This window comes from Vidua chalybeata, chromosome 2 (assembly GCF_026979565.1).
Source record: "Vidua chalybeata isolate OUT-0048 chromosome 2, bVidCha1 merged haplotype, whole genome shotgun sequence".
Taxonomy (NCBI): domain Eukaryota; kingdom Metazoa; phylum Chordata; class Aves; order Passeriformes; family Viduidae; genus Vidua; species Vidua chalybeata.
The window spans coordinates 25,835,015-25,850,030 of record NC_071531.1 but is presented as its reverse complement, the minus strand read 5'-3'; the positions used below and the strand labels follow the sequence as shown (position 1 = coordinate 25,850,030).

General features: G+C 41.5%; 2 protein-coding genes across 9 annotated transcripts in view; one reads left to right on the top strand and one right to left on the bottom strand.

Moving 5' to 3' along the window:
• Positions 1–1,092, bottom strand: part of CUL4A (cullin 4A) — a 57,618-nt gene extending 56,526 nt beyond the window's left edge. For 2 of the 5 annotated variants that reach the window (XM_053935531.1, XM_053935532.1), the window contains exons 1-2: positions 889–1,083; positions 253–368 (exon numbers count right to left, since the gene is read on the bottom strand). In XM_053935531.1, the coding sequence (XP_053791506.1) occupies positions 253–368; positions 889–1,048 (276 nt within the window). In that variant the 5' untranslated portion in view covers positions 1,049–1,083. Of the gene's footprint in view, positions 1–252; positions 369–888 lie in introns of all 5 variants that reach the window. The other 3 variants (XM_053935536.1, XM_053935535.1, XM_053935537.1) reach the window with 3 other exon arrangements.
• Positions 1,093–2,050: 958 nt separating this feature from the next.
• PCID2 (PCI domain containing 2) lies at positions 2,051–14,851 on the top strand. 4 transcript variants are annotated; one of them, XM_053935541.1, is made up of 14 exons: positions 2,051–2,206; positions 3,679–3,768; positions 4,342–4,415; positions 5,081–5,148; positions 5,671–5,710; positions 6,199–6,253; positions 7,861–7,964; positions 8,612–8,687; positions 8,804–8,945; positions 9,983–10,083; positions 12,159–12,232; positions 12,395–12,520; positions 12,730–12,853; positions 13,914–14,851. In XM_053935541.1, the coding sequence occupies exons 1-14, from the start codon at positions 2,171–2,173 to the stop codon at positions 14,004–14,006; spliced, it is 1,203 nt and encodes a 400-aa protein (XP_053791516.1). In that variant the 5' UTR covers positions 2,051–2,170; the 3' UTR covers positions 14,007–14,851. The 4 variants fall into 4 exon arrangements, with proteins under 4 accessions (XP_053791516.1, XP_053791517.1, XP_053791515.1 ...); XM_053935542.1 differs by lacking the exon at positions 2,051–2,206 and adding an exon at positions 2,217–2,435; XM_053935540.1 differs by lacking the exon at positions 2,051–2,206 and adding an exon at positions 2,219–2,707.
• The last annotated feature ends 165 nt before the right edge of the window (positions 14,852–15,016 follow it).

The window sequence follows — 15,016 nt, the reverse complement described above, 5'->3', positions numbered from 1 at the left end:
GGGCAGAGTATTGAAGATACTAAGACTTAGATCTCAGCCCTGCCCAGGAATAGCTTTCTGTGCCTCCCCAACAGAAACTGCTTTTTCATGGGCCCAGATCCTGGCAGCTCTCAGAGGAACTGATATACAAAAACTGATTAGAAACAGTATGTCGCAAAGTATTCAATCAGCTTTTAACAAAATACATGATGTTGAATGTGTGCCAAAGCAGTTTATTTGCAAAAAACAAAACCAAAGCCTTATGTAGCTTACCTGGTAGAGCTCTTCAAGGTTGTATTTAATAGAAATGCTACTCTGTATTGCTCCCACCGCTTCATGAAGTTTCTGCCAGGTGTCCTGAGTATAATTATCTGGTAATTTGGGTCTTTCTGTGAAGTAAGACACAGGTAGTTTGAAAACAGCCACGCAAGGAGAGCCTGCAGCAATGTCTCTCTCCCTGCTGCTCCATCAAGTTCTGCCAAGCCACTGTGCTCTTGGCGATGTAAGTCTGGCACACTCAGAGGGGGCACTAATCCCACCCGAACCTTTGCACGACGCGCTTCACCCCCCGGCCGCTATGTCTGACGCCCGTGTTACTTTTAGCGAGGCAACCACCCTCGCCTGGCTTTAATCAGCGCTGACACTAAGGTGGCTTTCTGCCCGCGCCCTACGGCCGCTGCCCCCGCGCACCGAGCCCCACGCGTGTCCCCGGGAGCCCTTACACGGGCACGGTGCCGGCAGCGTTATCAGCCCCGCGGCAGCCGCCCCTCGCCGACAGGGCGGCGGGGCGGGTGACAGCGGCGGGGCCCGGCCGCGGGCAAGGGGCGGGGAGCGGCCGGGGCCGCAGTAAACAAAGATCGGGCCGAGCGCACCTGCCAGGACAGAGGGCCCGGCCTGCCCCGGACCCACCTCTGAAGTTCTTGATCACGAGTTTCTTGGAGGAGGCGGTCGCGCCTCCTCCTCCTCCTCCCGTAGAGCGGGTGGCGGTCAGCGAGGCGGGCTTGGTGAGCCCGTTCGTGTGTCCCACCAAGGCCGACAAGTGCGACTTCTTCTGCGGCTCGTCCGCCATCTCCGCCCCGGGCACCGTGTCCGGCCGGGGCAACGCGCTGGGCTGGGCCGGGCCGGGGCCGGCTGGTCCCCGCCTCCGCTCCCCTCCTCCTCCTCCTCCTCCGCCACCACCCAGCTGCCCTCCCCCACTGCCCGCGGGCCGCTGCCAAGTGCCGCCGGGGGGGAGGCACCGATAGCCGCCCGCCCGTCTCCGCCTGCCCCGGCGGCCGGCTCGGGTGCGGGTCCGGGTTCGAGTCCGTTCCCGAGTCCGGGCGGCCCGCGGCGCTCGGGCAGCGCCAGCCCCGCTCACAAGATGGCTCCCGGGCCGGGGCAGCCTGCCGCCGGCGGCAGCAGCCCCTCGGTGTCCCCTGCTTGCCCTGGCTCTTGTTTGCTGGTACCCGCCCAAGGGTGGCCGGAACGAAAGCCAAGGAGCAGCCGCTCTTGTGCCCACAAAAGCCACCATCCCGAGAGGCCGCCCGCGCCCTGCTCACCGGCACCTGCCAAACCTAACCGAGCCCAGCCTGCACGAACATGGAGCACGTCCTTGTCTCACACATCTCCCTGGCGCCAGTGCCTTTTAGGAGTCAACCTGTTCGGGAGTTTAATGCTCAATTCAACTTTTTCGACCCAAGTTCACCGCGACCCCTCGCCAGCGCTCCCCGTGGGCAACGGAGCTAGCGAGGAGATAGGGGAGGTGAGCGTCCATAGCTCTCCTGGGGATGTAACTGGAGTGTCCCGCCACACGCAGGGCACCGCCCGCCTCCCGTCCAAGCCGAGGGTACCGGGGCAGCGCGGGTGACAGCGGCCACAGTCACAGCACGCGGCCACAGTCACAGCACGCGGCCACAGTCACAACACGCCGCCACCCCTACGCGCGCGGCGCGCCCCAGCGCACGCGGCTTACCGCTGACGCGCGCCCTCTGCCCCGCCCACGCGCGCTCCTATTGGCTGCCCGAGTGAAGCCACGCCCCGGGCGCGCGGTGGGCGGAGCGGCGGCCTTTGGGGGGCTGTCACGTGACGCGGAGGGCCGTTCCCGCCGCCCTCGGACGCGCCGGGATCCGGAAGCGCGGAGGGAGTTCCGGGAGCGCCGGGGCTTGCACGGTGGCACCGGCGTGGGGCACCCGCCTCATCTCCTTGCCCCTTAATGGCGCACATCACCATTAATCAGTACTTGCAGCAAGTAAGCAAGATTTTTTTTATTATTTTTTTAAATTAGTCTATGGGCCCCGTTTGAGTATGCGGGTGTGTTTTTGTTTGCTGTAAATATGGTGCCTTGGTTAAGAAATGAATCAACGTAGCATGAGTGATGTGGTGGGGGAAATATATTTCTTCAGCGTGCACGAAGCACACACCGTCTGAGTGCCAAGTATGTACACCCGGCGAGCCTGAAAAGCGTGGAGGTGTCTGAGGTAATTTATTTGTAAGAACCGCCACGGAGGCTGGTGTGTGTGTCCAGGAGCCAGTGGAGCTCAGGATTCGAGGAACAGAGGGCTCGGAGGCGCACGCCAATGCGGACACACACGTCTGTGATGGAGGATGTGTGCAGGAGCGGAGCCGCAGGGATTCCAGCGGGATGGAGTTGTCAGTGACGAGCTTCTTGTGTCTCCACTCTGGGTGGTTCTTGCAGGACCATCGTATTCTCGTCACTGTTACCATCTTATTTCATCTGGCATTAGTTAAGGTACAAAAATAAAGTAATTGTTTGGGTTTTAGTCTCCAAAAATGCAGCATCTGAGATCTCCCAGGGTAGAGGTCTGCTCTGAAAAGTCTATGTCTTGTTTGGTTGACACTCCATTGGACATTCAATATGAAAAAGGATCTTGTAAATGTAAAATTAGCTCTTCTTTTTCCTAAAATAAAAGCTAGACACAAATTTCTGAAAGAGTTTATACAGTTGATTTTCCCTCTTTTGTTGCTATTTTATTCTATGGGTTTTTTTCCCATTTGGTATGAGTATTCCATACATCAAAAAGATGCTTTTTTTCATATTGGGACACAAAAATATGACAAAGCACGAGCAATGGGAAGGAAACTCTTAAGAAATAATACCTGAAACTACCTCCATAACTGAATGCATTTCCACCTTGATGTCACAATAACCTGTTCAAGCAGGCTGATTTTACAGGGAGTTATCTTTAGCAGGAAGCAGGATTAAACCATTCTTCCACAGAATATACATTTACAGTCTTAGCAGGTTTCAAACGCATTTCATAAAGATAGAATATCAGTCTAATATCAGACATTGCCTTTGGAATGATATTTCCATGCTAAATCTTCCTGTCTTCATTTTAAAGCTTTTCTTTGCATCCATGTTTGATGTCCAACTGGAATTTTAAAAAGCTTTACCAAATCTGGCTCCCAACTGCTGTTTTACAATGCTAAACCCATGTACATATGTATGCTTGCATCCTACAAATAAGGAAAAAAACACAATGGTGTTCTCTCTACCTTCTCCCTGAGACCTTTTTGAACAACAGGTGTATTGGAAATACGAAATTTTTTATTCAGTTTTAAGCCTTGAAAAACTCACATTTGATTTGATATTAATATGTACAAACAGTGGTAACTCAGTGGTGGCTTCTGTAGTTGTGTAAATATGTTGTGTGCTTGTTGCTGCATTTTATTCTGTAATGTGACTGTTTATTTTGGTAGGTACAAGAAGCCATTGAGACCAGAGATGGGACCTTCTGTGCAGAATTAGTATCATTTAAGCATCCACATGTTGCAAACCCAAGGCTACAGGTGAGGATCTGTATTTTGTCCTTTTGTTTTACTTTCAGTTTTCCTAGCTCTATATGTGGGTTCCTTTCCATTGGAGAGAAACCTCAGAAATCTGTTTCACAGGCTGAGGTAGGATCCCCATGTAGGTTTGCTTCCCTTTTCTTCTTACAAGGCTTACTATTTATAATTTTTGTTTTCTGGTTGACTCTTTGTGTCCCATTTTGAATTTTTTTCTGGATAGATACAGTTCTGAATGTCCTTTCTGACCAGGTCTGCATTAGTTATTAGCATAGCACCATGGAAGGCACTATAGACAAAAAAACAGTGGGTAGTAAGGGCCTGGTGTTTGTGTGTTTTGGGTGCTTTTATTTAAGGCTGGCCCTGTTCAGGTTCTGGAGACAGAATGCACACCAGCAATTCATTACTCAGGATATTATTGGTAATGTAATTTAAAGTTCTGGTAGATGCATACTAGAGGTCCCTTCCAACCCTGGCAAATCTGTGAGAACTGCCATGACAAAATATGCATGTGATGTTCTATTTCTAGTGCATTGGATGTTCCTTTAATGTTTTATTGATTTATTCTACACTTAGCTTCCATCTCCAGAGGAGAAGTGTCAACAAGTTTTGGAGTCGCCATATGATGAAATGTTTGCAGCCCACTTAAGGTAAAGATGGGCCCCGAATGTAAAGTCAGTTGTGAGGTGTACAGCAGGGATGGGGAGGGATATCCTTAAGTTTACTTTCCTATTTTAAAGGGCTTACACTCTTATAAATAATGCTAGAATTGCAGGAAATAGAGACTTTCTTTCTCCTCTCCACATAAAGTTTGCTCTATGTACCTGGCTGTCATCTGTGTATGGCCATTGGCACAGCTTTGGTATCAGTGCTTGCTGTTTCCCCTCTGCCTACTAGCTGCACAAGAATTTAGAGTGAAATAAGTAAGGGAAATAAATATTTTTAAAAGGGAATTTTAATCATAAAAGTACTCTTTAAGAAAGCTTAGTATCTAAGTAATTCTATGAGGCTTTTACTAAATAATTTTCTGCATCGAGTCTCAACAATCTTGTATTTTTTAAATTTAATCTTAGTGATAGTTTCAATAAGCATTAGCCTATATAAAACAAATACCTATTCATCTCTAGGATCTGTTTTCTACAGTTATCAAGCTTAGTGCTCTATTAAATACTTGTGCCAGTTTTTTAGGAATGCTTCTAGTCGTCATTCTTTGTGCCTTAAATAAACCGTAAAACTTCATGCCTGGTAGGACACAAAAATAAATATTTAATTTATGTGTATTTTCTGATGCACTAATATACCTTTTCTTTGACAGGTGTACTTATGCTGTTGCAAACCATGACTTCGTAGAAGCATACAAATGCCAAACAGTTATTGTCCAATATCCTTTTCCATAAATCTTGCATATTGTTTTCAGATTAACTTCTTGTAGAATAAGTTCTGTTTATGGTTTTTAAAAATCTAATAAAATGTGATCTGCTTCCCAATACGCTTCAGTTGTTTAGGCTTCTAAGCAAGGAAATCCAGATACATTCTTCTTCCAGCTTTCTATAGGGCTAAGAAAGACTGTTTTACTTGGTTCTAAAATAGAATATTAATTTCTCCCAGAATATAGGAGAATATCAAATCATTATAATACCTTGCAGTTTGTGCTTGGCTGGAGGGGAAGATAATGATAAAGAAGCTTCTATCTTATCTCTGGTCAGTATTTCTTACTGCTGCTGCCACTCAAAGGAGTGCATGGCTGTGCTCACATTCTTCCATACTGCAACTCAGCTCCTCAACTTCTGGTTGGTATTTTGATTTCTAGTTTTTCGTGAAGTCATATATAGTACCACTGAAAAGCTGTTTCTCAAATCTGTGCTTCCTTTCATGGCATTTTAAATTTTCCTAAATACAATACATCTTTCCTGCGAGCGTTTCAGGCACATAAAGAAGAAAATTGGTGAGTACATGGTAGAAAGCTACTAGAAAATAGACTCATCTTATCCTACTATAATACAGTTGGAGTCAAACTAAAATTATACCTATAGTTTTATTTATCCCCAATGATGCTAAGATCAAGCCTAATTGGCTTTGTTGCCTGGTTGAGTTTTCCAAAGTGTGAAAAACAAACATCTGAGCTTAATTACATAGAATGGTCCATATGTAAATACATGAAAGATTTGTTCAAAGAGAAGGGGAATTTTATTAAAGCCACAGTAAAAAAGACTTTAGAAATAATTATTGTAGTGTATTGTAGCAGTGTAGGATTTCTGAAATGCTGAGATCTTGAAGAACTGTCCTTTTAAGAAGTGCATCCTTCTTCATTAAGAAATTAATATATACTTTTCTGATTGTATGACTAACTGACAAAAAAAAATTGCCTGTTTCTCATGTCTTAGTTATTGCTTGATTTGCACCTACTAAGTATACTATGATTTTCTTTCCCAGGGCCTTACCTATTATGTATTCTGTAGCCCTTGATCTTCGAATTTTTGCTAATAATGTAAGTAGATCTGATTAACAGCCTCATTACTTTTATCTGTTTGGTATTTCCACAATAGAAATACTTTTACAGAGTTTATTACACAGTCTAATTTTGCTCAGTTCTCTTTAACTCATTGTTTAGGATTTTGTTGACACACTAAATTCATCCAGTTCTATTGAAAAATGAGGTTGCTAGATCTGTCCACCTCCTGTTTGCAGATGGAACTAGAGGAGTTCTGAGGACCTGAATGCAACCCCCAGCAGTTGCTTAGAACTTATGAAAGGATAAATATTTTCTTTATTGAGTAGCATGTGGCAGAAGTCACTATTTCCATGTGATCCATGGGATTTGGTGGAAATTGGAGGTATCACAGACAACCAAGCTGATCTAACCATTCACCAGATCTGAAGAGGGAACTTTCTGCTCCCCTTTTCCAGAAGTGTGCACCACTTCTGATGCTCTTTGGAGCCCTTGGTGAGCCCATACAACTGCTGACATGCTAATAATCCCCAAATTTACATTATTTTTCTCAGGCTTGTGAATTAAAGTAGCTTGTGTAGGGATCTATTGAGAACTTCTAGGCCAAGGTAAATGACAGAGTTGCAATTTTGTTCATAGTCACTTCACCTGAAGAGTTGAAGCTAGTTCAAGTGAGGCTAGCGTTGAAAATATCCAGTATTTTCAGTGTTCATCCCCTCATCACTCTCGTGCCCACATACCCACAAAACTGCATGTGGAATGCTTGCACAGGGAGTATTTTTTGTGTGTGTGACTGTTCTGCAACAAGTCTCAACTCTCAGTTTGAATGAGGGAAATCCATTATCTCTGAGATGCATGAGAAAGGGTAGTGTTGAATCAGTCATGCTAAAAGTGTTTGAACTCTGTCTTCTAACCTTAGTGTATTCAGAGGATCCGGTTTCAGAGAAGACTTCTGCAGCAGGATGCATTTCCATTTATTTTATTTATGTTTTAGCTAGTGAGAATGTAAACACTATAATAAAACTTTTTAGAAAGCATGTAATAAAGATCTACTTGCTATTTTTTTTTCTCTTGAAGTTCTGCATTAGTTAGTGTGTGGATCTTTCCCATATGTTTACAGCTGAATTATTTTTTTTCTTCTTGCTGCTGTAACATACGTTTTCTCTTTCTTCTGGAAGTCTCAGGTCCCAGCAGTGTGAGTTACTACTGGAAACTGTTGAATATGGTTTAGAAATAAAATCTAGTCTTTGTGGCTGTGGAGAGAAACGAAATTATAAAGTCTAAGACTCAAACTTCATAATTTTTTCCAGGCTCTTTGTCTTTGTGCGCTTGAGTTGAAGTGTTAGTGCTCCAATTCAGGTGTTAAACCTGAATTTAGGTTTCTGAGACCTGCATAAAGCTGAGTGATACTAAAGGTAATAGTGATCAGTGCTATTTTCCAAGGACTGTCCTTCTCTACACTGGGCTTGCTACATGTCCAGGAGCCTCTCCGAGTGTTTTCTTTTGTTCTGGGAACTTGACTGCCTTCTAGATTTGGGAAATAGCAGCCATCACAGATCTCTTGCTATAATACTTTATAAAATGCCAAATTAAAAAATTAAACTTTGCAGCCCAGTGAACTATGATTGCATATCATTTCTTGCTAGGCAGATCAACAGCTTGTGAAGAAAGGGAAAAGCAAAGTTGGTGACATGTTGGAAAAAGCAGCAGAGCTGCTGATGGGCTGCTTTCGAGTCTGTGCCAGTGACACGTAAGTGAAAGACCCTCTGTTGGACTTGCACTAGGAAATTATTGAGAACTTAATGAACTTTGCTTTAGATTTTCCCACTTACTTGGACCATATATGGGTCTTAGAATGAGCACTTCTGAGGCTTGTCTCTTCTCATTTACAGTCTGTTCTCTCTTGACTATTAACTACAGAGGGAAAGCCTTCACTTCAGGTTTAGCTTTCCTAGCAGGTGTGGTTGGGAGGGACTGATTATGTCCCTGTTTCTCAGGAAAGGTGATTAATGGTTCTGTGCCTTGTTAGTTGTGAAGTTTGCTCCATTAGAATAAATTAGATAGAAAAGAGGTGGCTCTGGTTTCCAGTGTTAGCAATTTTAACACTTCTGAAGTGGAAAAAAAGCTTTTTTCCGAGTCTTTCTTTTATATCAAGTATTACAAGCCACTGCTGTGTGTGTTATCTGCAGACTGGAATGAGGACCCTGATGCAGATGAATAGTATTCTGCATGACATCTTTTCATTATGTTGGGAAAATATATAGCAGAGGTACACCTATGTTTACCTTAAAAATGCTATGGAGTGAATATCTATGGAATTGATTTGCTGTGAGGAAAAAGTAATTATTTTCTTACAATGTTCAGTACTAGCAGGTTTTTTCTTTTGTCTTATGACAGTCGAGCAGGCATCGAAGACTCGAAAAAATGGGGCATGTTGTTTCTTGTGAATCAGCTGTTCAAAATTTATTTTAAGGTAGGGTTCAAGTCTGGTAAGCTGGGTTTTGTGTTTCATATTCTAAGTCAAACCCATCCTGCTTTTATATGATACCATCTATCTACACTGATTAAAATGCTATTTTTTTTTAACAGATCAACAAGCTCCATCTCTGTAAGCCCTTAATTAGAGCAATTGACAGCTCAAATCTGAAGGATGAGTATAGTATGGCACAGAGAGTTACATACAAATACTATGTTGGACGCAAGGCCATGTTTGACAGTGACTTTAAGCAAGGTACTGTGTGCCAGTAAGATACGTTTAAAGCTTTGCTGCTTGGCATGAAATCGTGCTGAAGTTGTGTGTGTGTGACTCAGAATTGCACTGATCGAAGGAAAAGTCATGCTGAAAGTTCCAAGGCCCACAGGCTGACTTGAAACAGAGATGAGGTTACACGACACTTCTAATGGTAGTGTGTGCCCAGGTTTAAAATATTTGTGTCAGTGAAGTTCCCTACAGTCTTATGCATTATGTGTGTGCATTACAAAATGTGTGAGCATCCAAAAGAATAGGTTTGTAAAAGTTTTGCAGAGGAGCCTTCAACTCTTCAAGTTGCTGTGTGCCACGTGGGAAATCTTCAGCAAACTAGTGTAGCAAGCTGTAGTTTCTTGATCCATTGATTTTGGAAGATGTACAGACTGCGTTTCCTAGATTTCTAATAGATTTCACTAACAGAAATGCTTCTAGAGCTAAGGTGTACAGCTTCATCACTAACTGAAGCCCTTGACCAACATCTCTTCTGGAGCTGGCTATTACTCCAAACAGTGTGTGCTGCCTTTCAGGCTTATTTTTTCTCTATTGGTGGAAGCTGCTGAGAGATTTTCACGCTGTTATGCTGTGAACAGTCTCACTGGCACATTTCTGCAGCTCAAGAGATGTGGGCATTGCATTCAGCTTTCATCTCTTGAAGAACCTAATCTGAATTTAGGAAATACAGTGTATTATCAGCACTTCCTGAGATTCTCTGCTTCTGTAATAGGAACACAATAATATTACTGAAATGAGCTGAAAGTTCCAATATTACTTGTAACTGTAATGTCTGACATCAAGATCTTGACAAGTTTTCTTGACTTTTTGAAGGAGAACTTACCTTTCTGGTAATACTTTGTATTTTGTGTGAATCTCCAATTTTTCTTTATGTATTTTGAGTGGCATGATTCTTTTTTATACAATTTCAAATGTTATGTGTTCAAGAGAGATGGACATTGAGCACAGAATTTGGGTTACAGCTTTAATCCATTTTTGTGGTTGATTGGTGTTACTCATGCTTGCAGCTGAAGAGTATCTGTCATTTGCCTTTGAGCACTGTCATCGATCAAGCCAGAAGAACAAAAGAATGATTTTGATCTACCTACTGCCAGTAAAAATGTTGCTGGTGAGTAGGTTTTACTTTCCTAAATAAGGGGAAGGGGGTACACATGCAGACTGTAAAACTGATGCTCAGTATTTTCTTGGTTTTCCCTTAGTGGAATTCAGAGGCTATTTTACCCCTGTAAGAGCCAGCATATGCACACCTTGTTATGTGGGGGCAAAAAGTGTTGTATTGTCATTTATAGCAATATAGGAAAGGAGATGGGGGGAAATAACACAGCCAAACAAAAAATCCCCACCCCCAAACAAAACCAATCCGGCCCTCCTTTCCCCCTACCTTTTTCCCACCCCTGCTCTTACTATTTAATGAAGTATTTGAATTCTTTGGAGAAGCACTCAAGAGTGTGACTTCTGTCTTGTAGCAGAGTGCCTCTTTGCTGATCAACTGCACACAAAAGCCAGGGAAGGTGTGGATTCACTAGAAGCAGAATTTGTCTGCCTCTTTCACCTGGTGGAAGAAAGAAGGGTGTGCAAACAGATGGCTGGGGACTGTTGAGAGGGGTTTGCCACAGCTACAGCCTATCTTTAGCTTTTTTATTTGTACCTCATACATTTTTGGATTCAAGACCGTGTCAGAAGGGTCATGAGGCAGAGCATTTTGGTTCTGAAGTCCGTGAAGACTTGTTACTATTTGATAATTTCATATTTCTATTAAAATAATTAAACACATGTTTCTTGTTCCTGTCCTTTCCCATATGCTGTGCTAACATTTGTGCATCCCTAAATTAGTGGATTATGCTGAGTATTAATTAATTGTCACTGAGGGGACAGGAAGTAGATTTTAGAGTTTCCTGTTCTGGCCCTGTTCCCAAAGTTACCCATGTAGAATGTTATCACCTGCCTTTATTGACTAGCCATTTTCCATCTTCCTGCTGACCTGTTTATGACTTCCCTGCTTCTTCCTTTCAGTGCTCCCTTTCCCATCTCTTGGCATGTCAAGAGGGTAAAGGGGCAGTATAGTGGGTATGGTAATTGGCTTCTGTTTTCCTTGTTTTATTTGTTGACTTTCTTAATAGTTTTTTTCAGGTCAATCAGTGGTAGTAGGGTTAATAAAGGAAAACTTATTAACAGTCTTCCTAAAAGCTTTGTCCCAGTCCTGACTGGGTGCCTTAAACTGGTTGATCTGTTAGTGCCTAGAATTACTGTGGCTTTTCTAAAGCAGTTTTAGTGTACAAGAGGCATTAAAGAAACTAGATAAAGGTCATTGTATTTACAGTTGCTTTTTTAAAATCAGAGCCCAAACATGAACACTAACTTCACACTACTAAAATAGCTTTTGTGTTGGTTTTTTTGTTCCTAACAGCTCTCAGTAAACCTGCAGCTCAGTTCTGCTCTCAGCTAATCCTTCATCCAGGAAAGGAGTTAGCAACAGCATAGCATGATGTAACTAAATTTAAAGTCTGACCAAGTCAATGTGCATTCTGATCTTTGCTGCACAGGGGATAAAAGACAGTTTCTTTTTGATTTTGGAGATGGTTCAGTCTTAACTGATCTAACAATAAGAATTAATTTTGTTTCCTTAATTTAACCTTTCTCTTCCTTTATTTTTTGGGGGGGAGGGGGGCATGGTGGTGGTGTTTATTTTTTGAGAGAGCATTTTTATTTCTGCTTGGAGGCATAGAGAAGAAAAAAGTCTGTTACAGACTGAGATAACACTTGACAAGGCTGGAGCACTGCTCATATTCCTTTGGAAATGCTTGAGAGTCCTGTAGTTCTTCTGTTTGTAGATTAGATGATACAACCATGACATAAAATTTGAAATTGCCAAGGCCTCATGTCACAGGATCTTGATTCTACAAGTTTGATAGTTGTTCCCTAACATTAAGTATTAATCATCCCTAAATCATGATAAATCAGTATTTATTGTGAGTTGTGCTATGAGGTGTTTGAGAGGGACAAGGGGGTTGTCTTGCAAATACTTTCAGTCACTTCTTATTCTGTACAAAAAAAAAAAAGTGTTTAAAGGTTCTTTTTTTCTCTTAACAAAATTTTTTATAGCTAGATTTTTTTTTTACTAGATTCTATTAAAAATGCATTTAACCTTATCCTGGAAAACTTGGACACTGTTTATTTTTTCAGGGCCATATGCCAACAGTTCAGCTCTTAAAAAAGTATGACCTTATGCAGTTTGCTGAAGTAACAAAGTCTGTGAGGTATGATGCTTGCTTTTTTGCTTTGTGTTCAAAAAGTATTGAGTTAGAAGTGTTTCTTTGGGGTGATTGAGGAAGGCAGGGGAGGCATATTCCTACCAAGTCATACTTTCTTTTCTCATTGGTGTGAGGCCTTCTCACTTTTTCATTTCTTTATCCTTGCAGTGAAGGAAATCTTCTCCTTCTGAATGATGCTCTGACAAAGCATGAGACCTTCTTTATTCGATGTGGAATCTTTCTTATCCTTGAGAAGCTGAAAATCATCACATACAGGAATCTCTTCAAGAAAGTGTAAGCATAACAAAACCTACATTTTTGCAAAAGCAGATTTAATATGGTTTCACCTGGGACTGGGGTAGAATTGTATATGCTCCTTAGTTCTCTCTGAGAGAGCTGACTTTGTGTTAAGGTGAATTTATTGTAGAAAGGCTGTTTTTCTAAGAAACAGAATTTTTAAGTGATTATTTCTCAATAACACATTTTCCTCTTGTTTCTTTCAGATATTTACTACTCAAAACTCATCAGCTATCTCTAGATGCTTTTCTGATTGCTCTGAAGTTCATGCAAATAGATGATGTTGATATTGATGAAGTCCAGTGTATTTTAGCTAACCTTATATATTTGGTAAGTGCTGACCACTCGTTGTCTGGTGCTTCCACACTTCCGACATAAAAAAATTTTAGATAGAGAATAATGGTTTATGACAAAAAACACATCAGTAATCCCAGGTTTTCTTGCGTTTTGTTTTTGGTTTTTGTTTTGTTTGTTTTTTTTTTTTTTTGAGAGAGACTTGTGCTCAAAGTGAAATATTTTCATTTGTCCTGAGAACTTCCTCTAGTTCCTGCCTTTTTTTGCAGGAATTAGTTAAAATTGAAGTTGAATTTCACAGTACAAATCCAATACTGACATTTCCATATATGCAGAAACATTGTTTTAAAAATACAAACCTTTCAAGTGGCACCAAAAATATTTGTTCTGCATTTGAAGTAGGAGACTCTTGGTCTTCTCAAATTGGAAAAAAATAGAGCCATATTTCTTTGGTTCTGTTTTACTCTAAGTGAATCTCAGCTGCTTATAAATGGATAAAAGCTTGAAATCTAAATATTTGTATTAAATCAGAGGTTGTGAACCATCATTGTAGTGTCAGCAAGAAAATTAATCAGTTCTCTGTTTCTGAAACATTATTTGATGTGGTCTAGGTCACTGGGAGATTTCTTTCACTGTTACAACACTATGCTGAAAAGGAAGTACTATGTCATTTAGTTATGTATTATTTATTTATATGTATTATTTAGTTATGTATTAGGTATGGAATACTAAATGATTAAAATCCTCATTTTAAAATGAACAAGAGTGAATTTAGAAACGCTTCTGTAGAGCTATCTCTTGGAGGCAGTGTAAGCAGACCCATGGGGAGCCCTGACAAGGGGCTCTTGGTCTGACAGCACCCTCAGTACACAAACAGGGTGGTGGCTACAACTTTGTGCTTGCTCTCCAAGGTGACCCAGTTACCTAAACTGGACCCTGATGGATATTTAAGTACAGTAGTGCGGTGGTGAGTGAGCATAAACAGCTTTGCTATGGTTAGCTTATGGTTATTGCTATGGTTAGGTGTTTGCTTGGGTTGTAGGGATTGTGTTACCAGCTCTAAGTACTAACCCTGCTTTTTTTCTCCTTCTGCCAGGGTCACATTAAAGGCTACATATCCCATCAGCATCAGAAGCTTGTGGTCAGCAAGCAGAACCCATTTCCTCCACTGTCAACAGTGTGTTGTTGAGTATTGCATCTTAGCCATGCAAGTACTCTTCAGATACTCAACTTGCCCAGTGGAACTCCCAGTGACCCCAAGAACACTGTAAATGGCCTGGTTCATGTCCATGACTGAAATACCAGGAACTGTTTATGGCTCCTTTCCCAGAATGGCCAAGGCTGCCAGTGTTACAAAGTGCATTGAAATGAGATGTTGACTTTTAAGTGGTAGTAGTTTCCACAGGCTTTCTAGATCATTCTAAGTATCTCATGAAGAAATAAAGCAAAGCATTCCAAATTCCTTCCCAACTACTTAAAAGCTTTTATAAAGTACTTCATGTTACTGTTTCTGTGTTTGTCCTTCAGAGAGAAGTATCAGCCTTTGTTACTTGTGTTAATACATTCTTCAGAGTGGAAGTAATGTTTTCTTACATGATTTCCAATTTTTTTTTTAAGTCTCAATAATTTTGCTGGTATTAAATACTCTCTTCAAACTGTCTCTAAAAAATAGAGAAGTGTCTGACACCAAAAGCTTTACTGTGTCAGTAATACTTACGAGTTTGAGCATAAGTGGTAGGTGCCCACAGATGGCTTTGGAATTTTTTTTAATTCTGGTCATACTTTGTTTAATTTTTGTTAGGATGAACAAAAACTCATGTAGCTAAATTATCCATACTCTGTTTTATTTTGCTTCTAGGGAAAACAGTACCACTGGACCCATTATATTAAGTGTTACTACCCTGGGGATTGGTTTGTTTGTTTGTTTGGGGGTGGTACAATATAACTTTGTCCAGACTGATGAGATTTTAGTTTTGGGGTTTTAAAATTATTTTTAAAACAAATAAAACATTTATTTTTTGTTGTCTTTGACAATTGGGTTTTATTTTACCCTCTAACTGACATGGGCATCATTCATAAGGGAAAGCATAGATTCCATGTGTGAGGGGAAGCATTTTTTAGTGTGATGAAAATGTCAAGTGCTACCTCAACATAGACATTTAAAAGCTTGACATTCCCCATGTATTTTAAGTTTTACTT